The sequence below is a fragment of the Phallusia mammillata genome, chromosome 3, assembly GCF_965637545.1.
Source record: "Phallusia mammillata chromosome 3, kaPhaMamm4.hap1.1, whole genome shotgun sequence".
Lineage (NCBI taxonomy): Eukaryota > Metazoa > Chordata > Ascidiacea > Phlebobranchia > Ascidiidae > Phallusia > Phallusia mammillata.
In genome coordinates this window covers 478,160-502,869 of record NC_137254.1, presented here as the reverse complement: position 1 = coordinate 502,869, position 24,710 = coordinate 478,160, and the positions used below count along the sequence as shown (strand labels likewise).

The following is a 24,710-nucleotide window of genomic DNA, read 5'->3' as shown; positions in this document are numbered from 1 at the left end:
GGATTCAAATTTTTTATCAGCCGGTTCTGTTACAAAATGTCAATTAACAGTAACCAGTAATGCTAACCGGTTCGCTGATCTCATAAAATTATGTGAGACGGTTCTATAGAGCTGGAGCGAACCGACAGAGCATAAGCGCCCTTTGTGGCTCAAAGCTATGCTAATGGCTCTTAATACTTCTTTACAACTGTTTGCTAAACTGACACAAAAACAGAGGTTTTATGGAATGAATGCGTACCATTGAGATTGTATGAAAGCGAAACCATGTACAAGAAAATACCTCGCTTAAATGCAGTGCTAAAAAACAGGGCTTGTCACACTAGAAAGTAAATTAATACTTCACACAATTAACACTGAAAATTATCAATGAGATTCCGCAACAATGTTTGGTGTGAAAATATTAACAAAAGTCGCAAAAATTAATTTTGTACAAGAATAGAAAATTACGAAAGTTGTGAATTTAATTTGGCAAAATTGCTCAATTTTTTGGCAGTTTGATTTTTTTGAAAGTCACTGAAATGTTGAATAAATGTTCAAAAAACAACAAACACTTAATCATCACAGAATGCTAAATTTGGTCCCACACATAATTTGCTACAATAGGCTACAAAAGAATAATGCAAATGTTTGTACAATAAGAACAAATTATTAATAATAAAACAAAATTAAAACACGGTTTGCTGTACCAATAAAAAACTTTTTTGGCAAATTACTGCAACATAAGGATTAAATATATTAATTTACCTAAAATCAGTTTAAAATATCTTGTCTTCTAAAGTTTAACTGCTAATAATAAAGCGCAGAAACTTTTTAACAACACACAGGCTTGGAACAGTTTAAAACCAGTGCAAAAATTGTTAAAACATCGGAATGTTTTTTGTGTAGGTAGAAAATCAGTTCTGTTTTTTACTTTTCTTTTAAAGTGATTAATTTTGGCAGCTATAGTACAGTGCTAGAAACAAACGTTTATAAAAAGTCACACGAAAAGTTTTGGAAAAGCGACACAAGTGTAAAAAATTGGTCATTAAAGTTTACAATGATTTGTAACAAAATGCGAATAGATTTAAAAAGAGGACATTTTGAAAACACATAATAAATTTTGTTGCAGAATTTTAGGCACAAAGTTTGAAACCAGTTCTATTTTGCAAGAAAATTTTACAAGATAAATTGCATAAATTGATGCTTCAATGTATACTGCAGACAACACTTGCTTTATAAACAAGATTTCTCTTTATTTTGCTACTTTGAAAACATACTGACAAAAACACACAGTCCCTAATTTGCTAAGTTACACATTTCATGCAAAAGCAGAAAATAATTGCTACATTCTAACTTAACCAAAATTTAAAATTAAACAAAATTTGCTGCTTAAATTATAATTTAAAAATTCATAATTTCAACATTAAAAAAATGTTGGAACCATAATATCTCGAACTGTTTGTCATGGTTGACTGCTTAAATCTAGTTTAGGGACAAGTTTAATAAAGTATTTCACCTAAAACTGCGTAAAAGTGTAACCGGAACACATTATGGAAACGCATAGGCAGAAATTTTAGTGCAATCCTCTTTGAAACAAAAACGAACGAGTACAAAGAAAAACAAAACTTGCTTCTGTTTCAAGCATGAAACTGATTCCAATATTTTAGCGATAAGTTTTACTGTGCGACCCCGTTCGGTGTAGATTTGTTGGGTACGGTAACCACAAACAAATTCTTTCGCTTTTTCACATCTGGAGCAGTCGCCCCGCTCGTCGATTTCATAAAGCTGATTTGCATTTCACCTTTGCAGGTTAATTTCACACTGAAACAAAAGCGTTAGAGTTGTATCAGCACATCCACAATTTTTTTTTAAAATTAGACATTAAACTTTAGAAAAAAGCAGAAAAGTTAAAAATAAAACCAGAAAAAAATTAACAAAATTGCAAAAGAAGTAAGATAAATTAAACAATCAAACCACAAACCCAGGAGCTCCTAAGGTCTAAACATAAAAGGTGTGCTAAATACAGATAGATGGTGTAAAGAGCGCACTTATTTAAATTAACAGTGAGACTGAGATAGGGTTAGGAGCTAAATTTAACACAAAGAACTGGGTTTTTACGTTGATTTTATTATTATTATGAAACCTCAGACGAACCCTAATAGCCCTAACCATCAGCATTTTATACACAATTTGCTTCTTACATTCACAAACGCACTTTGCACCATCCAACGGAAATTATAATGTAAATTCTAACCAGCAAAACTTCCACAAACCGAACCCACCTTTCTCCGATTGTGATTTGAATTTGTTTTTCAGTTGAATTTTTTATCAACAAGAAAAGTTTTGTAGCCAGTTCAATGGAGTGAGCCACGTTGAGAATAATGTCACCTTTGTGTTTGTTCGCATTGTTATCCTGAAAACATAAAGATTTTTGTTACATTTTGACCAAGTTTCATTGCTTTTTTTTAATTTTTTTTTTTTTTTTTTTTCCTAATTGCTTAAAGACCATAAATCCAAGTCTTATTTGTTAGAAACTAGGGATGCGCCGAGCCGAGCCAGAACCCGAGTACTCGGTACCGAGCATCGCTGTTTTTAATGCTCGGTGCTCGGCCGAGCAGTTGCACAAACTGACCCGAGCGTTAAATTTGCATATTCATGCCCTGCTAACATAGGTAACTAGTGTTCTAAAGGGTGTCTTTAAACAAAAACGAATGGTTTTTCAAATGCACGAGGTGGTGGAAAACGCGTACTTTATGGGCATGTACAGCTTAATAAAACACCGCCGATGACGTAAGAGGCCTTGTAGAGCTAAAACGTAGAAAGGGGATTTTTTGTGACGTCATAATGCACCGAGCGTGCTCGGCCGAGCACCGAGCATTAAAGTGAGATGCTCGGTGCTCGACCAAACAGAACATTTGCAGTTTTGGCACATCCCTATTAGAAACTTTAGCAAGATATTATAAAAATGAAACAAACATTATGAGGCAGGCAACGGTGCTTGTGATTCGACTTTCGATGGGTTCACCACTGAGCCTGTGTAGCTCAGTTGGTAGAGCACCCATAAAGGCTCTTGTAGTTGGTTCAATCCCACTGCAGTCTAGAATTTTCCAGCTTACACATGGTAATATGGGAATGCTTGGTGACTGTCTGATTCAGCGTAACCACTTCAATAGGCCTATCATACTATGATTTCTATATGAGTGTGCCGTGATTGCTGGTTGGCATCGACGCTTCAGGGCTGATCCCTGTTATGAATTTATGTTAAACATTTATGTATAATTTAACTTTAAATACCATTTTTCCCACTGTTGTGGGTTCAAATCCCACCGCAGGCTAGATTTTTCTAGCCTGTGCCTTGCCGTATGGTGTTGAATGCTTGGTGACCGGCTGATTTTGGCGCAAGCCTTCAATGGGCCTGGCGTACTGTGATTTATAAATGAGTGTGCCGTGATCGCTGGTCTGCATGAAGGATTCAGACCTGATCCCTGTTATGAATTTATGTTCATCTTCAAACATTTATGTGTAATTTCACTTTAAACCCTATTTTTCCCACAAACAATAATAGGTTCTGTTTACCGTGGCCCGAGTGTGGATTACAACCATGCCGTCATCGAAAGGAGAGAACGATAATCCTGTAATGCTCTGGATTGGTTGGCGAGCTTTAGCTTTGAAAGTTTTCCCGTCAACGATCATGAGAGCTTTGGTCGACAAAACAACCAAACAACTGACCAACTACAAAAAAATCAGAAAAACATTTATTAGAAACCTAAACACGAAACTTAACCGCCAGTGGATCTTAACTTCTACAATTAAGACTTGCATTGGGTTTTCAACAATTACACTAAATATTATCTGTTAATGGTCAATTATGGATGTTTTTAACTTGTTTCAGAAAAAAAAAACATGCAATAGAAGAAAATGTTCATAATACTGTTTAATAATGAACGCAGTACTATGATTTTTAGCGACATAACACATCAAAATACAGTGAGTAAACGGTCAAATGAATTTCAATTCCAGTTTTAACATATTGGTACTGTGGATAATCCTACAACCTTGTAAAATTTATATTTGACCTTGGATAATTTAAATATTTTACCTTTCCATCTGCTCTGTTGATTTTAAATCCTTCATCGGCAAACACAATGTCAAGGTCGCCGCTAACATTCGCTCCTTTCCTCCACTTCTCATTGGTCGAAATAGACACATGATCTCCCACAAACCACTTGGGCAGCGAAATTGCGTAAAGTGACTTTTTACCTAAAATACAATCATAACTCTAGAATACTACTACGAAGCTGGTATGTGCAGCATATGAGGCAGGCAACGGTGCTTGTGATTCGACTTTCGGCAGGTTCACCATTAGCCTGTGTAGCTCAGTTGGTAGAGCGCGAGTCCCAGGAAGACTCCTGTCGCGGGTTCGAATCCCACCGCAGGCTAGAATTTTTTGCTACATCTAATTGAAGTCAGATCAAAAAATAGGCCTATCTCATGGTCTACCCATCCAAACAGGGTTTAGGTAGTAAGTGATCAGCATAAAGTTGAGAACCACTGTTTTGAAAGAATTATGACATTGACAATAATCTACTGTTGGGTCATATCTAGTATGTGTGACATCACATCAGCTATACTGTTAATGTGGAATGTTCTATTCTTAGCCAATCAGAACACTTGCTGTTTTAGCCCCACCCTATTTCCACCAAAAAATGACAAACCCACCTCTGAACAGATTTGATGCTTGGAGTTTTTCCGATAATTGTTTCTTTTTTTCTGGAGTAATAGACTTCCGGTACTTCATACACTGAAAAGCAATATTTTTTGTAATTTTTAAATTAAACATCATTTATATGCAGTGGTGGGATTCAAATTATTTGTCAGCCGGTTCTATCACAAAAGTCATATTTTTCAGCCGGTTCTGTTACAAAAGTCATATATTTTGCCGGGTCTGTTACCAAAAGTCCATTGACAGTAACCAGTAATGCTAACTGGTTCGCTGATCTCATAAAATTTCGTGAGACGGTTCTATAGAACCGGTGCGAAACGGCTGAATCCCACCACTGTTTACAAGCATTTTTTTTTAAATTGTACATCACATTTAGTTTAGTGGTCTTAATATTTCATTCATTGCTCTGAAGAAGCCCTATCGTTCAGGTTCTTTTAAAAAACAACTAGTACTTTGTTCAGCATCACACCAGTTGAACGACAAATTTGTTAAATAAATAGTTTCTATTGAATCTTACCCTCCATTTATGATACATGGTTTGCAGTATTCCATGAGTCTCTTTGAGAAATTTGTATTTGCAAACTGGCCACGTTTTGTCGATAGGAGATCTTGCTGGGAGATTTTCCTTCAGTGTCATGAAGTATTTGCTTATCTGGAAAAAAAATCCATCGCATAAATGTAAAAACAAAACTTATTGTGAATGATGGCCACTATTTCCCAGATGGCAAGGCACAGGGTAGAAAAACTACATTGGTAGGGTTCAAGTCCCTAGAAGACTCCTGTCGTGGGTTCGAATCCCACCGCAGGCTAGATTTTTCTAGCCTACACCTTGCCATATTGTGGTGAATGCTTGGTGACCGGCTGATTCGGTATGGCGCCTTCAATGGGCCTGGCATACTGTGGTTTATAAATGAGTGTGCCGTGATCGCTGGTCTGCATAGACGCTTCAGGGCTGATCCCAGTTATGAAATTATGTTCATCTAAGCCAGCGGTTCCCCAACAGGGATCGCCTGACAATTTGCCTGGGATAGCCTAAGGCATGGTTTCCAACTGGACCACTAGCCCCAATAAAATAAACCCATGGACCACTTCATTGTAGAGAAAAATGAATTCAGTTTTTATATATAGCCTACTAATTTTCATTGGGGTCACCACAACTTGGGAAATGTTATCAAGGGGTCATGGCACAAGAAAGGTTGGGAACCACTGATCTATGATACTGTCTGATAATGTATTTTCAGTGTTAAATTAAATATATTACAAATTACAAAACCCTGACAACAATACAGCAACAATATTACATACAAACACATATTACAACTTAAACTCACCACATATTTTTCCAGAAACTTGCCGATCACTTTCCCAGCGTTAGCTCGGAAGAACTTTCGATATTCCACTCGAGTTTTGTAGCCTTTCCAGTGTGCTGCGATGAGAGTCACCGAGATACAGCGTTGTTTGTGGAGTTTCAATGCTCTTAACTGGCAGCGGGCCTGAGCAATGGAAGAATAATAAATTTAGAAACCAAGTACAAGGAGCACCCTATCCACAACTGTTTAAAATTTCAGCAGGTTAAGTTTTGTATTTTTGACCTCATTAACATGTGATCAAACAAACAAACAAATATTTGGGGGTAAAGGGGTGAAAATAGATATATACAACTTCAAGTTACAAAATACTTCAGGGAAGGGGACCCATAATAAGTTTAGAAACCAAGCACACCGTTCTGAGATTTTACAAATTTTGATACTCAGTACTTGATTAAAATCTGCTGAACATTGTATTATGTTGGACAAAAAGTTTAAACAAAGTGTAAGTTATAATGCAAAAAATATGGATCACTTTCTCGCTGTAATTGATTAGTACTTATCAATCGTAACACCATTTATGTTGCTCGGTACTCAACCAAATCCAGCTGAACCTCATAATGATCAGCAAATGTTTAAACAAAATCCAAGTTAAGTCGTCGTTAGAAACACTTTTTTTCTGTTACTGGCGACTTTCATCACATAAATATTATTTTTGTGACTGGGTACCAAAATCGGTTTCACTTCGTATAACGAACGATTAAAATGTTAAACCGAAGTTTAGGCAACAACCACAGAATCACTAAACACTTGAGACGGAAATATTATGAAACTAGGAAATGTGATTTTTTTTACCTTCCATCCCCGAATGAAACATTGGAAGACAATCGCAGCACTTTTCAATTTTAAGTATTTTTGTTGAGCCTGAAAAGAAACAGAAAAGTTGTAAAGTTAGTGAATTCTGAACGAAATTGGGTGAAGTGTGGAATTACAAGCGTTATCAGCATTTTTCAGAAGAGCATTGCAGAAACCAAACGGAAAAAAAAATTACTGTAAAAACATCAAAAACTGCTTTTTAATTTTACAAAAATATGTTTTTTTTTTATTTTGAACACAGTTCGTACCAAGAACTGCTAGATGCAAATATTTATGAAGACAAATTTAAACGCTTTTTCAAACGCCATTAATTCTGACATGTTTTGACCTGATATCTCTTTACAGTTTTGCTGATAATAATTTCAGCTTTTTTCATTTGTTGGAATTTTTTCCAGCAGCTAAATCCTCTCCAAATCTTTTGAATAACAGTTGCGAGATCGTGCAGAGCATCAGCGCGCAAATCCTCCAGGAAAAACAACTACAAATACAAAAACAAATATTTTAGCCCTTTCAATGTGACTAAAGAAAACACTGTCTACAGTGAAACATGGAAAATCCCGACCTATTTAAAACCAAAAAAAAAATTGTTTATATTAACCGATGTCGATTAGTTAAAGCCTTACCACATTGCAAATTATTTGTACCTCAAGTTTTGTCCGAATTAGACGACGATCCGGATTAACCGAATCGGGTTTAACTAAGGTTTTCTGCATTTAATTCACACCATGAAACAAATTTGCATGTTATTGACAAATTTATTTAAAAAACATTTTTTGTGGTGTTGTTCGAAAAATAGAATTATATCCCGAAAAATGGAATATACCATTGTTTATTTGTTGATTTGAACAACATTTACCGTTTTTGGATTTCGGATAAAAATCTTTGAATGGCCGTACTCAAACTTGTCGGAAGAAACATTTGAATTTTGTAGAATGTGTTTCACTCCCTCTTTCGGCGGACCATGCCACAATGGCCAGGTCTTTGGGGACAACATTTTGTATCTGTTAGAAGAAATTAAATTATAAAAAAATTAGGAATTAATTTTAAAATAAAATATTGCATTTTTGCAAAAAAATATTTTGTTTTTTTGCATATTTGACAACAGTGGTTCCCAACCAGGAATAAAAATTTTAAAACTTGAGGAAGGAATTTAATTTAATATTTACAAGTGGTTTGTAAATAGACACTTGGGCACACAGCTCTGGGAATATAACCTGTAAAGTCGATAAAAACCCAATTTTAAATGATCTTTGTATGGTTTAGCATCTACTATGTAGTCTATTAGGGAGGAATGAAAATGTTTTTTAATTGTTAAGGGAGGAATTCGTGGAAAAGGTTGGAAACCACGGTCTTACAACTTTTTGAAACACAACTTAAAAACGTAAAAACTGTACACAAACCTTTTCAATTTTAAATGATCTGTGTATGGTTTGCGTCTACTATCTAGTTTTTTTAGGAAGGAATGAAAATGTTTTGAAATGCTATGTGAGGAATCGGTCGAAAAAGGTTGAGAACCACTGGTTTGCAACTTTTGAAACACAAAGAAAAGTACAAATTTTAGTCAAACCTTTTCAGGCAATCCTCGTATTTCTGTCGAAAAGCATAACCAGCTCGTCGGACTCGAACATTTTCCATCAAACCAAGATAACGCACTTGGTGGCGCACAAGATCACAACTAAACACGTTACTTCGTTTCACGTCGTTCGGTTTGATGCATCTGGATAACAAATCATTTCACTTTTTTTATTTTCTTCTTGCGATGCTTGAATCCAACATTAGTCCATCATGGACATACAATCATACCAGGAACAGACCTGATTCATTTATGCAGACCAGCACATCAATATTTAAGGCCCATTAAGAGTGTTTAACAAATCAAGTCGGAAGCATTTTCTTATGGCATCGTTTTTTTAAAACCTCAATATTTAATACAAAACTCAACACCAAAATGCAAAATTGGAAAGAAACTTGGTTTTAATGAACCTAAGGATTTTAAGCATCGAAACTTCATATTTTCACCCTTAACAAACTGGCCACTAACGATTTCACAGTTTAAAACTCTATTATGATGTACAACAGTTCAATATTTTTTGATAAAATTCTCCCAATACTTTCGTAACAAACCAATTTCCACCAAACTGCCCCAGTAAAAAATATAAAATCTGAAACCCTAAGCACTACAGGTTCATTATATCCAGTGGTGGGATTTCATTTGTTTGACAGCCGGTTCTATCACAAAAGTCATATTTTTCAGCCGGTTCTGTCACAAAAGTCATATTTTTCAGCCGGTTCTGTCACAAAAGTCATATTTTTCAGCCGGTTCTGTTACAAAAAGTCCATTGACAGTAACCAGTAATGCTAACCGGTTCGCTGATCTCATAAAATTTCGTGAGAAGGTTCTATAGAACCGTTGCAAACTGGCTGAATCCCACCACTGGTTCTATCCTGGTCTTTAGCATCCACTTACCTGATATAGTTTGGGTTTTTGTTGAGCAGATTATGCATAAGTGCTCCCATAGATGACTTGAACTGTGTAGCTGTAGTTGGATGACGTTTCAACACCGTGATCGATGGGTCACCTTCTGGAAACAATCCTTTGCTGCCCCCTAGCAGGGAGTTGCTGGACGTAAATGCTGCCATCGAGAGGTTCCGGAAAAGCGCGTTGTTGTTTTTGTCGATAAAGTTCTCAACCATGTATGTTACCTTAAAACAAAAAAAGTTTAGTATTAGGATATTAGGTGATAAAATTATAAAACCAGTTTACTCTGTGGTTTAGTTGTGGCATTCAACAGATTTTGGTGAGGCATGACTTTTTTAGCTTGTTACTCCCAACAAACTGGAGTGCCGTTAAATGGCAACACCAGCCAAAACAACCTATGTCTTGTCACCAGCTGCACTGATCAGACCTTATAGGTTGAAACACTATACACTGTCTGCAGCTTATTATTTATTGGCCTCATGCTTTCATAGAATTACAGGAAAGCATGTCACGAAATTAATGTTTTTTCAAAATTATTTGTTGTGCAGAATATATAAACCAATCAAGCTAAACAAACTTATGTACAATTTGGCATTAAGTGCAGATCTAATCACAAATAGGGCCCAGCTTGTCAAAAATATTCTTACCTTCCCAGCATAATGTTGGATTCTGAAAGCTTCGTGTGGTAAAGTCTTATCAGCGAGAAACTTTGAGTCGCGCCGACTTTCGAAGTGTTTGTGTTTTCCACAAACTGACTCCAACTTCGCGAGAAGAGTCTGATCGGTGACGTCGCCCGGTCGCATGCTTTCCTCGTCCAGCATCGATAAAATACCGCTGTGAGGCTGAAAAATAACAATGATGAGATTGTTTGTTTCTTACTCGTTAATCTCGCAAATTTGCAAAGTATTTTTGCAACACAGACAGTGCACTCTGTTTCATCGATAAAGTCTCATCAGTGCAGCTGGTTGCAAGACATTGGCCATGAATATATTAGTCGAGGTATGGTTTTTCAGCCTGTTACTTCCAACAAACTGGAGTGCTGTTGGATGGCTACACTAGCCAATATGGTCTATATCTCGTCACCAGCTGCACTGATGGGACCTTATAAGCCAAAACAGTGTGTTGCCAGTGCAAAAATTGTACATGCCTATTTACCATGCGAAACAATTACACAAGTCAACCCAAAAAAATTATATTTAAACATAACATGAAAAATTTGTTACAGATTTTACTTACATTCTCTATCAGCTGACAGATGATGGAGTTGTTAAAGTATTCGATGTGAAGCCACTCGATCCCCTCACGAACATATTCTTCCTGTTCCTCCTTTAAAGTTAACTCGACAAATATCTGCTGAAGTTTCTCGTTGCAGTAGTTGATCATAAATTGCTCGAAACCGTTGCGCTAAAAAAGGAAAAAGCTGTTTCAAAAAGTTGATTGTTGAATCGTTTATACAAATATACTGGCCTGCTTGTTTCGCAATTTTTAAAACCATGAATTGTATACCTATGTTTCAAAAAATGTTTGACCAAATAACTTTTAATCACTAAAGTGAGAAGATATATTGATTTCAGTTGGAGTTTAACACTTATGAAAAATTATCTTTTTTTAACAAAAAACACATTTCCATTGAGTGTTTAAAAATGTTACAAAAAATGCAAATTTTTTGAGCAAATTTTTTTCAAAGTTAAAAAACACAAATGCTACAATCACAATTTAACAAAATGGTCAAAAATAATATACTTTTTAGTGAAAAATGACAAATACTAGTTGCACAATTAACCTAAAAACATAAAATTTGGGGAATTAACAAAAAAAAATTAGCAGATATGTAAAAATTGCAAATATTTCAGGAAATCTATTTTTAAAGCTAAAAATGCTACAAGCACAATTAGCAAAATGGACAAATGTTCAAACAAACAATAATTGTAACAAACCTCGAAAACCTCAAACCCATAGATATCGAGAACGCCCATCACTTTGCATTTCTCGATTTTGATCGAGGTCACTTTTATGCTGCTGTTGATACGGTTGACTAACCATGAAAATAGTCGGTCGTAAATCTCTTTGCACAACGCATCACGATTGTACGAAGCCTAAATGGAATAAAATAAATTACAAAAATTTTCATTACATTAGCTTCATACATTTTTGTTTATAAACGTTTGATTAATTATTTATTATTGTATGTTAAAATCAATGTTGAAACATTTTGTTGGTGTCATTTCTGGTGGCGTTTGCACAGATGACAACAGGAATTGTTAAAATGTCTGTAATATTCAGTGTTCACTTTTTACAAACATTCTGAGAGTTTTATTTTGAACAATCTTCTAATAAAATCTGCGTCAAATAATAATAAAGCTAGTAAACATATAAAGCAAAATAAGTCACTTCTGTTAAAGAACTTATAAAATGTTTGTGGCAATGTAAAAAATATTTAGATAATGCCAAGTATGCAACAAAAAACACAAATGTCTTAAAATACTTTATTTGGACAAAAAAATATACGAAATAATTTTTTTTTAATAGTTACACATTTTGTATCATTGTAATAAAATATTTTATTGCACAAAAATCAGTAACAAGTTAAACTTAATATCTTAGATGCTAAAAACAAGTGTCTAAAAATAATAATTCATTCAAATTTAAAAAATATTCAGTTAGAATCAATTTTTAATAGTTACATGTTTTGTATTTGTACACAAAAATTGTTTCTAAATTTACAAGTCAATGCACAAACCACAGAACCAAGTTAAAATTCCAGTCATATATCCTGGTTTGTTTACATTTGTTCAACCTGCCGGCACCGACGCCCATATATGGTCGTGCGTCTGAGCCCTGCAGGCCGACAACAACTCGTGTGTGTACACAAAGTGTGGCAGGACTAACGACAAATCCATCACCTAACCCAGCTTCACATCATATCAAGCATGACAAGACATGGTTCAATAAAACTGACAGCCTGTGTGACGTACATAGACTTAATGGGGCTTATCTGCTATTAAGTCAAATTTTTGGGCAAAGTTAGAGACATTTCTTTTAGGCTTTTTTCAAATACAAAACTGTCATTGCGTTTTTAGAACTGTTCAAATTTGGCAAAAATTATCACTCGAAAGGAAAAACGTTTTTGTGTCACGTCTGAAGGAAATACTGGAAACTAATCACTTCATTATAAATAGGAAACATGATTTATGATGTCATAATGCACAAACAATGGAGACTTTAGGCCTGCCTTAAAAAACCAAAACAAAGTTTAAACAATTTTGTTTCCAATCCCTAATTGTTTTGTACAATCGTACAGATTGATAATTTCAAAAATAAGACAAATTATAAATGTCTTTATGAAGTGGTCACAATTTTGTGGTAAAAACTGTATATTTTTTTCTATTTAACACCTAAAGGAGTTTTTTAATTAAACTTTTTTCAGCCTAAATGTCAAACGTTAGAACTCATGGCTGGACTTTACACAATTTTGGCTTCTGATTCGAGTTTAGGTCCCAGCAGGAAATACCCCAGCGTGACAAATAAGTCGGTTAAAAGCAAACCAAATATTTGTTCAACACACAAATATCCCACAAAGGTGAATTATGCTGCTTCTTGCAAGGCTTGATTAATTATTAATCAAACTCATTGAAACTGCATTCTGGGATACCATTGTCAACAGTAGGCTATTTTAAAAATTACCAAATACAACTTCTCAAGTTTTTTCTGTGTACAAATTATAACGAAATTTTTAATTTTGATGGAGCATAAAAATCAGTGGGGATTTTAACTTTGTTTCAGTATTTCGACAACAAAATGATCATTTTTACTAGTTTTCCTGTTGTTCAATTCATAACAATGACAAAGTTATTAGCAAATTTGTAAAAATAACCAACTTTTTGGCAAATTAGCAATTTCTGATAGTTTTTATGACATTAAAATGTTCCTTACTGGTTGTGCAATATACTTGTTCATTACAAACATACAAATAGGATGAATTGATACCAACAAAAATATACATGATTTCATGTTAAGAAAATTTGCACAATACACTTTAAGTTGCAAATGCTTACAGTAACTTGTCCACTTATTTTGATATTTTATTTTTCTAATCATTCCACCTGGTGTTTCAACCAAAGTATTTTTCACATAAAAATCTTACCTCACTAGATGAATAAATTCCAACAAAACATACATGATTTCATGCTAAGGAAAATTTGCACAATACACTTTAAGTTGCAAATGCTTACAGTAACTTGTCCACTTACTTTGATATTTTATTTTTTAATCATTGTTTCTACCAAAGTATTTTTCACATAAAAATCTTACCTCGCTAGCAGAGAGTTTCACGGTAACGGCATCTTTCTTTGCTGTTACGGTTCGTTGAGTCAAAGCCATTGTTAAAGTGTTTGGGTTGACTGACAGTAGATCACAAATGTCGGCAATTTCTGGACACAGTAAAACAAAAAGGGTTAAATTTTGTTATCACCATAAGAAAGAATTTCAAGTTGATGACAATACTGCACATAAATGCCATGAAACTTTCTGCATTGAAAATTGTTATGCAATAAATTAATTTTAAGTGAAGATTTTAGAAAAGTGGCTACAATAAAATTGCAGAAATTTCTATGCTAAAAAATAATGATAAAAATGTATATAATTCATATGAAAATTCATGAAAATTTGGTTACAAAAAGTTCATAAGTTTCTACATCGACAATTGTGCTGCCATGAAAGTTGTGATACATTTTGATTAAGTTCACATGAAGATTTAATGAAAATTGAATTTCATGAAACTTCGTGATGTTGTACAATGAAAATTGTGATACATTTTAATTTAGTTCACATGATGTTTCTGTGAAAAGTTAGATATCATAAAACTTTTTTCACACATAAATATTTACCGTCAGGATTTTTCACAACACAATTTTCCAATCCGTTTTTTCCAGAAATCGATCGAAATTGTACATTCCCGAGTTTCATCACCGCGGCAACAAGTTGTAAAACGTTGTCCACCTCCTTGCGTGAGAATCCAATCACATCAAATGCATTCTGTTAAAAACAATAATCATTTTAAACCATCATGCTCACATATAAATCATAGTACACCAGGCACATTGATACACCAAATCACCGGCCACCAAGCATTAATGATAGGACGATACCGGGTTTTGAAGCGAGTACCGAGTCCGAGTACCACATGTATATACCTTCGATACCGAGTACAGAGTACAATTACCGAGTACTTAAGTGTAGTGTTGTACTAAGTTGTACATCACTGTCTAATTTCTCTTTTCGGGTACATGCGCGGATACATATTGTCGAGCATGTAGAAAATTTGTGCTGTCCAAATCAAATATTGGCAAAAAGTTGACCATATTCTTATAGTGTAAATCGGCCTTCGGTATTTGCACGTTGGTGTCGAAAACTGAGACAAAATATTGCGATACCGAGTACGAGTATCGATACCACTGAAATCGTTCGATATCATCGATACCAAGTACCGGGTACTCGTCCCATAATTATGAACTTTATTGACAGTGTGCCCAAGTCTCCTAAAAACATCACCTATTTTAAAAATTTAGAAATTTAAGTTCACTATTCAACATTTTGTTGACAAATCAAGCCCTAAATACTGTTCAATATATAAACTATACACAATTATTTCATTATTAGGCAGAAGCAAAAACTGTATAGAAGAGTAATTTAACAAAACAAACATTCATCACTCACCAGAACTTGTTTAAACGATGTCGAGTCGTCAGATGTACAATCTTTCGTGTTCACGTACTCCAAATCTCCAGTATTTTCCAGTTTCAATTTCTCTGTTGAGTGAACAAAACAGTTATTCCAGTTTCATTTTAACCAGAAAGATAGCTTTCCTACATACCCCCAGTTTATCTATTTAATGTTTATTATTTGCAATATTTACAAATGAAATACATTCGTTACCTAATTTTAATTTGGTCACCACCTTAACTTAGCATTTAACAACATATTTGTTTCTTTAAGCAAAAATGATAGGCAGGGGGCACGTAATAATGACGGTGTAGCTGCAAAGCGTTTAGCTCTCATCCACCAATTGTGCCCTCCACTATTTGCGCTCCATAACGTTTCAACATTGCGCAGCTATTTCCGACTTGGTGATTGTTTTAGTGCTATTGTGTTAATAGGTTGTCTTTCACTAAGCAAAATACAAAAACATGCCACCCATCTATCTTTAAAGTTTTGGGGTAAATTGTTTTGTGAAATAATGAAAAGTTAATTGACAAAAAACTTACTTAGAGTTCCAGGTGGAGCGCCGCTCAGAAGTTGGTAAAAAATGTGGAAATTCCGTTCACCAGCTGCTTGTCTCACCACACGAGATTTCTCCAACAAATCTAAACAAGGAATTTTTATAAAAAATACCAACAAAATTGTGAAAACTTTACAATTGTTATTGGTCGTAATACTGGTGGCCCATGCTTGGTCTTTGAGATGACAACCTTATTTATTTCAGATTTTAATTTTTTTACACAAACATTGGTTCTTACTTTTCCAAACCAACAAACAAACAAATATACAAGATATTCCAAAATATTTAGTAAATAGCTACCTTTTGTGCAAATTAGTTTAATTGTTACATGTTAGATTGATAGTTTGTCTGTACTTTAATTGTACAAGAAAATGCACAATATGTGTGTTTTAATTCCATTTGAGTAAAGAACTGAAGCTGTCATTTTGATGAAATATATTTCCAAGGCTGCTTACAACGAACGATTCGGTCACTTATAAATATTACACTTCAGTTTGTTGTTAAATTACTTTTAATAACTTTTATCCAGTGGTTAAGTATGGACTAAAAATGACATAGAGGTGATATATATTTTCCATGTAAGTTCATTGGCTGATTCTGTCACTTAAAAAATACTCTCCATTTTCAGTTATTTATTTTCACAAACAGTGATCGTTAATGACCATGCTGTCTGTTGGAGTGTCTGATAGATTTAATGAAAATTGGATTTCATGAAGCTTCGTGATGTTCTACCATGAAAATTGTGATACATTTTAATTCAGTTCACATGAAGATTTAATGAAAATTGAGATTCATGAAACTTTGTGATGTTCTACCATGAAAGTTGTGATACACTTTAATTTAGTTCACATGAAGATTTAATGAAAATTTAAATTCATGAAACTTCGTGATGTTCTACCATGAAAGTTGTGATACACTTTAATTTAGTTCACATGAAGATTTAATGAAAATTTAAATTCATGAAACTTCGTGATGTTCTACCATGAAAATGGTGATACATTTTAATTCAGTTCACATGAAGATTTAATGAAAATTGAATTTCATGAAACTTCGTGATGTTCTACCATGAAAGTTGTGATACATTTTAATTTAGTTCACATGAAGATTTAATGAAAATTGAGATACAGTTGAGTATAATTTCTCTCAGTTGTGTTTTGAGATTAATACAACTTTGACCGTACACAACACCAAAAAATTGTATCTACAACATATTGAGTTAAACATAGCAACTTACAGTTAGATATAACTCCACCGACTGGATCGCCCTTGAAATCAAACTCGATATCCATATATTTGCCCTGCAACACATAACATAACATGAAAAACTCAAATCTGAGGGTTGTTGGTGGTAGGGGTGGGATTTGAACTCATAACCTCAGATTTTTATGAAGGGAAACCTTAATAAACTGGACATGTGAGATTTACAATAATCATTAAATTACTAAACTAAAGAATCTTAAAATTACAACATAGGGTTTAACATTTTTTGTTAAAAAGATCTAAAAAAACCATTTGTTTTGATTTAATGAGTAAATTTGTTTAAAACTTAATTTCTAATCTTCATATAAGCCTAGCCTGTATGTCCTGTGTTGTGTAAACCATTCTCACATTTCAAGAATACAAAAAGGAAACTGGTGGTATTTTAAAACCACAATAACCACAAGAATATATACAAGGAAAACACAGAATTGCTGAACGGTGGTTGAGTATGGTATTCAACACAATAATATATGAATGTTAAACGTTACTTACAAATCTACTAGAATTGTCGTTTCTGTTGGTTTTTGCATTTCCAAAAGCTAAAAACAAAAACGTTTTGTTAATTTGTCTGCAAGCTATATTTTGCCATCTAAATTATTTTTTTCTGTAAAGGCACAGTTATTTTTTAGTATAGGTAAAAAAATTGATAATTGGAAGATTTTATAACCTAATGTTTCACTCTTAAAAATATTTAAAAACCATTTTTTTTATTTACAGGTTGAAATCATTATCAAAAGTGAAAAACAAAACAGTTTTGTTAATATGTCTACAAAATAGATTTAACCTGTCAAAAAAGGTAAGTACATTTTTTAGTATAAGTAATACAGCTTCAAACTGGTTTAAAACTACTTATAATTTAATGTTAGTTGTAAATATTGGAGCAAAATAACATTTCACTTTTAAAAATAATAATAGTTTTGTGCAGTATTGTATTTTTTATTACGCAATGTTTAGCATTAAAACTCATTAAATTTGATTCAAATTTCTAATTGGCATGGCTACATACAATTTTACAGCATTAGCCTAAACTTTAAGTCTTGAATTTTAATCCAAAACGAAACCTAAACCATTGGTGCAGTGAAATAAGTCAAGTGGTTTAATAGTGGGGCGAATAGGTGACACATTCCAGACAATTTGGGTGATTTAATAACTCACAAGTACAATGATGTCACTGCTACGTAATGAGAAACAATTTTTGACTCATTGAATAGTTGGAGTGAAGCACAATCTGTGAACTAGAGGCTAGAATGTAAAGTTACACTCAAACTGGTCGTGGCAAACTCAATTGCCCTAATATGGGAAAGGAATTTCAGACTACGTCTGGTTCTGTTGTAACAATGAGATGGTTTTAAATGGCTTATATGCTCCACTGGTTTAGGTTACATGCTAATGTTTATACCTCGAAGGTCTGAACGAAATTTGTGTTTGAAAGTCTCTGTAAATTCATATGTTATTGAGAGAGCATGTCAAAACTAAAAATTATGACGAAAAACAGCATCAAAATGCCTACTGTCATATATATATTATAAATACATTTTACAACTGTGATGTATTTGCGCAATAAACTATATAAGATCACAAATAAAATAACAATTTTTTATGTACCTACACAAATCTCAAAATATTTGAAACTCAAAATATATTACACTTGTTTTTAACAGGACACATTGCTTTTCACACAAGAAAGTTGTTGAATGTGTAAAATTTATGACAAAATTTAATCTGATGAATGTTGGTAACAATATTTGCAATCTCTTTGAACGAAGTACTTTGAAATGGTCGAAAAACAATGTTTTGTCATTTAACGACTGAATGATTCATTGAAGCGAACATAAAGTTTTAATTAATTGCTTCAGGCTAAAAACTTTTACCTAATAAGGAAAGTATGAGCCAGGTCAAGTTGTAGATTAATTATTAAGCTGCTGCAATGCTTGCACAATAGTAAAACTGTCCTTACAACCAAATTAACCAATCTAGCTCGACTATGAAATACAGCCTAACATTGTAATAGGTGTTTACAGCAAATGTCCCATACCAAAAAAGGGTAGCTAATTTTGCATCTTTGTGTACACGTAACTTTATTTCACAAAAGGAATTAAAATTTGTCACAAATAAAGGCAATACCTGTGCCTAAGTAACAATTGCAGCTGAAATTTTTTTTAAAGTGCATACGTATGGGCAGGCGTTTTTTATGCATTCTTTAGGTGCACATAACTTTATTTTACAAAAAATGGCACAATTACATGTAGTTACCATTGCCTAGCAACGGCCTACTGTTGCTAAGTAACAGTTGTAACTAAAATTTTATCCAAGTACCTTCTAGAACTGGGTTCGATTGCAGGAGTTGTTGCTTTATTGCTTCAACTTCGTGTGATCGACTGCTCATAGCAGCTACGTATTTCATCACCAGTTTGCTAGCTTCAGTTTTGCCCGAACCAGATTCCCCAGTAATCATAATACATTGGTCGCGGTTGTAATTCTTCATAGAACGGTAAGCTAGGTCCGACACAGCGTATCTAAAAAAATATGCAACTTAAAACAGTGACAAAGTTTGAAAATCTTTAGTTAATTGTTTAATAGTTAGATACATTAGGCACCAAAATAGATGGTGTAAAAAAGTATGTCAAAAAATTTAGCATTCACTAATGGCAAAACGCTAAAGTTTTATGAAGCAAATTTTCTTAGTGTGTGCCCTTCAATACGGCACAGTCAGATAATCATAGATATTTTAAATTCATTTTACAACACTAATATATTTTCATTAGGAAACAAACCAAAGCAACATGTTTCATAAAAATTTCAGAAAAGATATTGCACAAAAAAAGCATGAACAGTATATTTTAGTAAATTTGGGTAAATCCATATTTTGACTTCAATAGGAATGTTAATAAATCAAATATATATTTATGATTTACGTTTTGCCTAAAACATATAGTCCAAATAAACATGCCCAGGACATCTATATTTCATAAACTTACAACTATTTATTACCTCGGTTTGGTGATTTAATGTGTTTACGGACTAATAAAATAATACTATGTACAGCTGAAAAATGTAGACCTCTATGTTTAATTATATTTATACATATCAAAAAAGTCAATGATCGACTTTAGCCTAATTCAGAAAAAACGAAACAAAAAATTAAACAACACTCCTATTTTGTACTATCATACAATGATATCGATGTGCAAATTGCTTTTGTATAATCGTGTACTTACATATGTGGCGGGAGCTCATACAAGTTTCGGCCTTTATATCTTTCTATCATTTCTTCATCGTATATTGGTAATTTTTTGTACGGATTCACAGAAACAACAACACTACCAATGTAGGTCTGTAATTTAAAGGAAAAATTTACAACATAATAATCTTTCAAATGTTGGTTATTTGTAAGTGGGGAAAAATAAATGTAAACAGTGGTGGAATTTTTTGTCAGCTGGTTCTATCACTAAATTTGTTAAAATTTTTGTTTTTTGATTCTGTTAAAAAAGTCCATTGACAGTAACCATTAATGCTAACCAGTTCGCTGATCTCATAAAATTTCGTGAGACGGTTTTATAGAACTGATGCGAACCGGTTGAATCACACCACTGGATGTAAACAATTAATTTGTATGTACTGTAGTGATATACTGCCAAGCTAAAGTACAATTCAAGTTACTAAAAGATCATTTGGGTAGAAGACTGTCGAGGCAGATGCATTATTTCACGACTTTTTCATTTTTTGAGAATCTCGAGTCTCAAAATTATTATTTAAGCAGATTTTCTAATAAAAACAAATCAGTAGTGCTTCGCTACCAAACCAGCAAAAAATGAAGCGACTGTAGGTCTGTGTTATACATATAACGCAACTAAGTGTGACTACAACTGCTTGGGTAAGGTAAAGTTTGGCTTTGACAATTCTTTAACATTGAAACCTTAGCAGCAGATAAAATGTCGTTATAACTTACATAGATATCATTGTGTTGAAACCGCTCCTGTAGGTTGGTGAGAAAGTTGTCTTCAGTAAGAGGTTCAAGCAGTACGGCGTCTCCCACACCAACGACACCATCCAACAAACTATGGCCTTTTACCGGCATTTTTTGACCGGGATTTCAAGCAAAAACAAAAACCTAAAACAAGTAAAAAAATTATAAAGACAACAAAAACAAAAGATCGAAAAACTAAACAAAAAAATTTCTAGTTTTGCCTTTTTATGGAACTAAGGTTACATCACAACCTATGTCACAATATAGTTGCGTACATGATATTATGATATCACACTGTAATTGTGAAGTAACGTAAAGAAGCTAGGGGTCTGGTGTACTTTCTTGACCAAACGCAATAACTTCCGAACCCTATGACGTAACCTAACAATATTGATATATAATGAACTACGTCATAACCCGGATACGTCACACACATAATGACGTCACTATGACGTCATCATAAAATTTTACAGGACTTCTAAAAAACGCCATTTTGTGAAATACTCATCGTAGCGAGCCCAAACTTTGTACATGACGTCATCACACCTTCTGATGACGTCATGTAAAAAATGACGTCAATCGCTCGTCATTAACACAACTTTTTTACATCTTAAACTAAGTTAACCCTGTGACGCGACCAACGCAATCACAACAGTCGCGTCTCTGCCGTAAAACAGGAGTTAGGTACACTCCCGAAATAATATTCAAAATGGCGATGATGAATGATTGCATCCAAAGCAAGAAACCGTGCATGGAAATGCGTGTTCATATGGTTTCACCCGCGCGTGATCATACTGACCCAATTACAAGTCACCAACAGCCGAAAATCAAATGAACAATAATATGTGGAGATGTGAATTGCGCCCAAAAAGAATATTGCAAAACATTGGATCAGGTTCGATGGAAAAGGCAATTCTTTACAAAGCGACAATCCCGAAATCGATGGAAAGGCCCACCCCTCCTCTCGACCTTGCACCCCCTCACTTTGCCCTCCCAAGGACGTGCGCCACCCAGCGATTGTCTAAACAAAGGAGGTTTTCGTCTTATTGTGATGTCACAACGGATTATGGGACCGCGTTCGATGGAAAGAGTAATACTTCTTGATAGTTTGTACAAAATTTCGAATTGATACCTCAAAGGGTCTGTCGTTGAGAGCTGCCCCAAGGGGGGCACCTCGAAGTGACGTAATCCCAGACTTTAACAACGTAAAAGGCCTATGCTTGCACCAAGTGTACTTTCTTGACCAGAATTCGCGATCGCACTACGCAAATATTAGAGCGCACAGAGCGACAATCGGGGTACCGTTGGAAAGGTCCATCCCTCCTCTCGACCTTGCACCCCCTCACTTTGCCCTCCCAAGGACGTGCGCCACCCAGCGATTGTTTAAACAAAGGTGATTTTCGTCGCATTGTGACGTCACAACGGATTATGGTAAAATTATGGGACCGCGCTCGATGGAAAGAGTAATACTTCTTGATAGTTCGTACAAAATTTCGAATTGATACCTCAAAGGGTCTGTCGTTAAGAGCTGCCCCAATGGTGCACCTCGAAGTGACGTAATCGCGGACTTCAACAACGTAAAAGGCCTATGCTTGCAGCAAGTGTACTTTCTTGACCAGAATTCGCGACCTTGCAAAGAGCCTGGAGCGACAATCGGGGTATCGTTGAAAAGGTTGATCCGCATTCTCGGTCTTGTACTTTCACCACATGGTTGTTGTTTTGATGTCTTCTGGTTTTGTTTTCAATACAAAAATATTGCCGTAGCTAGTTTTTCCCACTGTGAAATCTTTAACTCAATAAGGTAATTATCGACCAGATGCGCGACGCCCGTTTTAGATACATTGTAACAAGAGTTTAAATCTTAGTTACGTTTTATTGATGAAACATGACCAGTTACGTCAATTGTCATTATTTTTGTTCTTTTATCTACCGTGGTGCCGTATGCAGAGGCTCAGTAATTAACATTTTTGTCCAAAAATTAAGCAAATACGCTTGCGGTCCCCTTTGTGTAATTACGCTGCACACTGCTGTGCTTTTGCTGATGTTCGTGATTAGGCTAGTTGAAGGTGTAGTTCTTTGTGTTAGGAGAGTTTACAGTTTACATTTTGCGAAAAGTTTATTGTAAAAATTAAAAGCGATCGCTGCTTTGATCTGTTGTGTTTATCCACAAACTACAAGTAAAGCAAGACAATTTTATTTACATTTGGTTGTGGACGTTCAACAGGTGAAACAAGATGAAATATGTTTACACTTATGTGAAGATAAAAACAGGTATATGTTATTTTTCAACGGAGAAAAGCGGAAAAATATAGTATTAATCAGAACACCTTGCACATATAGGTTTTTAGTGGTGCTTTATAGAGCGTTAAATATAATTAAAACGTAGCGTTCGTCACGAAACTGCACGACAAGGGAAATCTAAATTAGTCAATTATCAATTTGTTTTGAAGCTTGTAGCAAACGCGAGTCGGTCGTTAACGTTAGGCCTGTGGGCGTACTGTCGATTTAAGAAACAGTTTCGGATAACAAAATCATCGGACCAAAGTAAGCTTATGTCGTTAGTTTGTTGTTGTATTCGCAGGTAGAAAAATGGTTCCGAAATTCCCTAAAAAGCTACATCTTTTACAAAGTAAAATAATGACGTTCTTTAAACATCAGCTGAAAACAGATTCCGGCAACAACTACTGAGACCTATTTAAAACGATCGATATAGTCTATCTGTAAAAATGTTGGCGCGTAGAGCTTATGGGGAAGTGGGAAAGGTAAATTCATTGAAACTGCTACAAAACTTGGTTCAAAGCTTAGTCATTTAAAAAAAAAAAACTATTTCCCAAGTATATCCCTCTCAGCAAATTGAGGATCTGCCTTGTTTGGTAGTGTTTGCAGCTTTAACTGAGTTTTTTGGCTGTTGGTGCAAATAAGTAACGTCTGATAGGACATGAAAACGCAGTCAATGTAGGTTTTGTCGCTCAAAAAAACAAGGAAGCATCTTATTTGTATAAATGCAGAACGCACATTACTAATTTTAACTGGAAGAAGCAGACGGGCTGTAAAAAAATTAATCAAAAGATCTTGATTGTTGCCAAAATAACACAAAAAATGCTGAAACAGACAAGCGGAAACAAATACTGTTTGCTACAGAGTATCACGTGTAAGCAGGGTTACCATACTGTCCTCATTTCGCAGATTTGGCCTTATTTCGAAGGGTAATGTCTTGGAAAAAAAAAATTTTGTCCTTACTTGTAAGACCTTGTGACCCTATTTTGTCTTGTTTTGACAATTTGTGGATAATGTCAAAACCCTCCTACAAGTAAAAGTAAACCAAGATTGTTATGACAAAAATATGCCGTGTAGTATATCATGGCTCGTATAAATGCAAAGATTTGTTTAAAAACCTATATTTCGTTTCGCCAAAAAAGCCATAGTGTGTTTTGTTACTTTTTAAGCCATATTGCGGTTATAATTTATTCTGGGGTCCATGTCGATTGGAACCTTGCGTATAAGCAGGGTTGCCATACCGTCCTTATTTCTAAGATTTGTCCTTATTTTTAAGGGCAATGTCTCAGAAAAATGTATTGTCCTTATTTCTAAGAAATGTCCTTATTTTTGACTGTAGTCCTTCTTTTGTCTTATTTTCAACAATTATGAGTCAAATCCCTGCTACAAGTAAAAGTAAACCTAGACCTGAGCTGTTGTGAAATGCACGAAACATTTTCTACGAACAAGGGGTTGCTGGAACAGATTGTTTCTGGCCAAAATATTGCATATGATATGTCATGGCTCGTATAAATGCAAAGATTTGTTCACAAACGCTTGCTTTGTTTCGTATGAAAATTTGATTT

At 34.4% G+C, this 24,710-nt stretch overlaps 1 protein-coding gene and 1 non-coding gene across 2 annotated transcripts; one reads left to right on the top strand and one right to left on the bottom strand.

The window, feature by feature from the left end:
• Nucleotides 1-217: 217 nt before the first annotated feature.
• LOC145218024 (unconventional myosin-Ib-like) lies at nt 218-21,035 on the bottom strand. The gene is made up of 24 exons (XM_080085421.1): nt 20,851-21,035; nt 20,120-20,235; nt 19,218-19,417; nt 17,394-17,440; nt 16,876-16,939; nt 15,628-15,726; nt 15,080-15,171; nt 14,251-14,398; nt 13,676-13,794; nt 11,302-11,460; nt 10,601-10,768; nt 10,012-10,206; nt 9,353-9,588; nt 8,453-8,602; nt 7,742-7,886; nt 7,214-7,363; nt 6,865-6,933; nt 6,034-6,195; nt 5,220-5,354; nt 4,699-4,780; nt 4,079-4,239; nt 3,556-3,711; nt 2,262-2,392; nt 218-1,800 (listed from the first exon to the last, which is right to left on the bottom strand). Exons 1-24 carry the CDS (start codon nt 20,977-20,979, stop codon nt 1,656-1,658), a joined length of 3,258 nt encoding a protein of 1,085 aa, XP_079941547.1. The 5' UTR covers nt 20,980-21,035; the 3' UTR covers nt 218-1,655.
• Trnap-agg (transfer RNA proline (anticodon AGG)) lies at nt 4,345-4,418 on the top strand. The gene has a single exon. It is a non-coding gene; the product is annotated as a tRNA-Pro (tRNA).
• Nucleotides 21,036-24,710: the final 3,675 nt, after the last annotated feature.

Coding starts and splice junctions, on each gene's coding strand:
- LOC145218024 (XM_080085421.1), bottom strand. CDS start 20,979: ATGCCGGTAAAAGGCCATAGTTTGTTGGATGGTGTCGTTGGTGTGGGA. Junction 19,418..20,119: donor TATGAGCTCCCGCCACATAT/GTAAGTACACGA, acceptor ATATTTTTTTAG/ATACGCTGTGTCGGACCTAG. Junction 9,589..10,011: donor TCCAACATTATGCTGGGAAG/GTAAGAATATTT, acceptor TTTTGTTTTAAG/GTAACATACATGGTTGAGAA.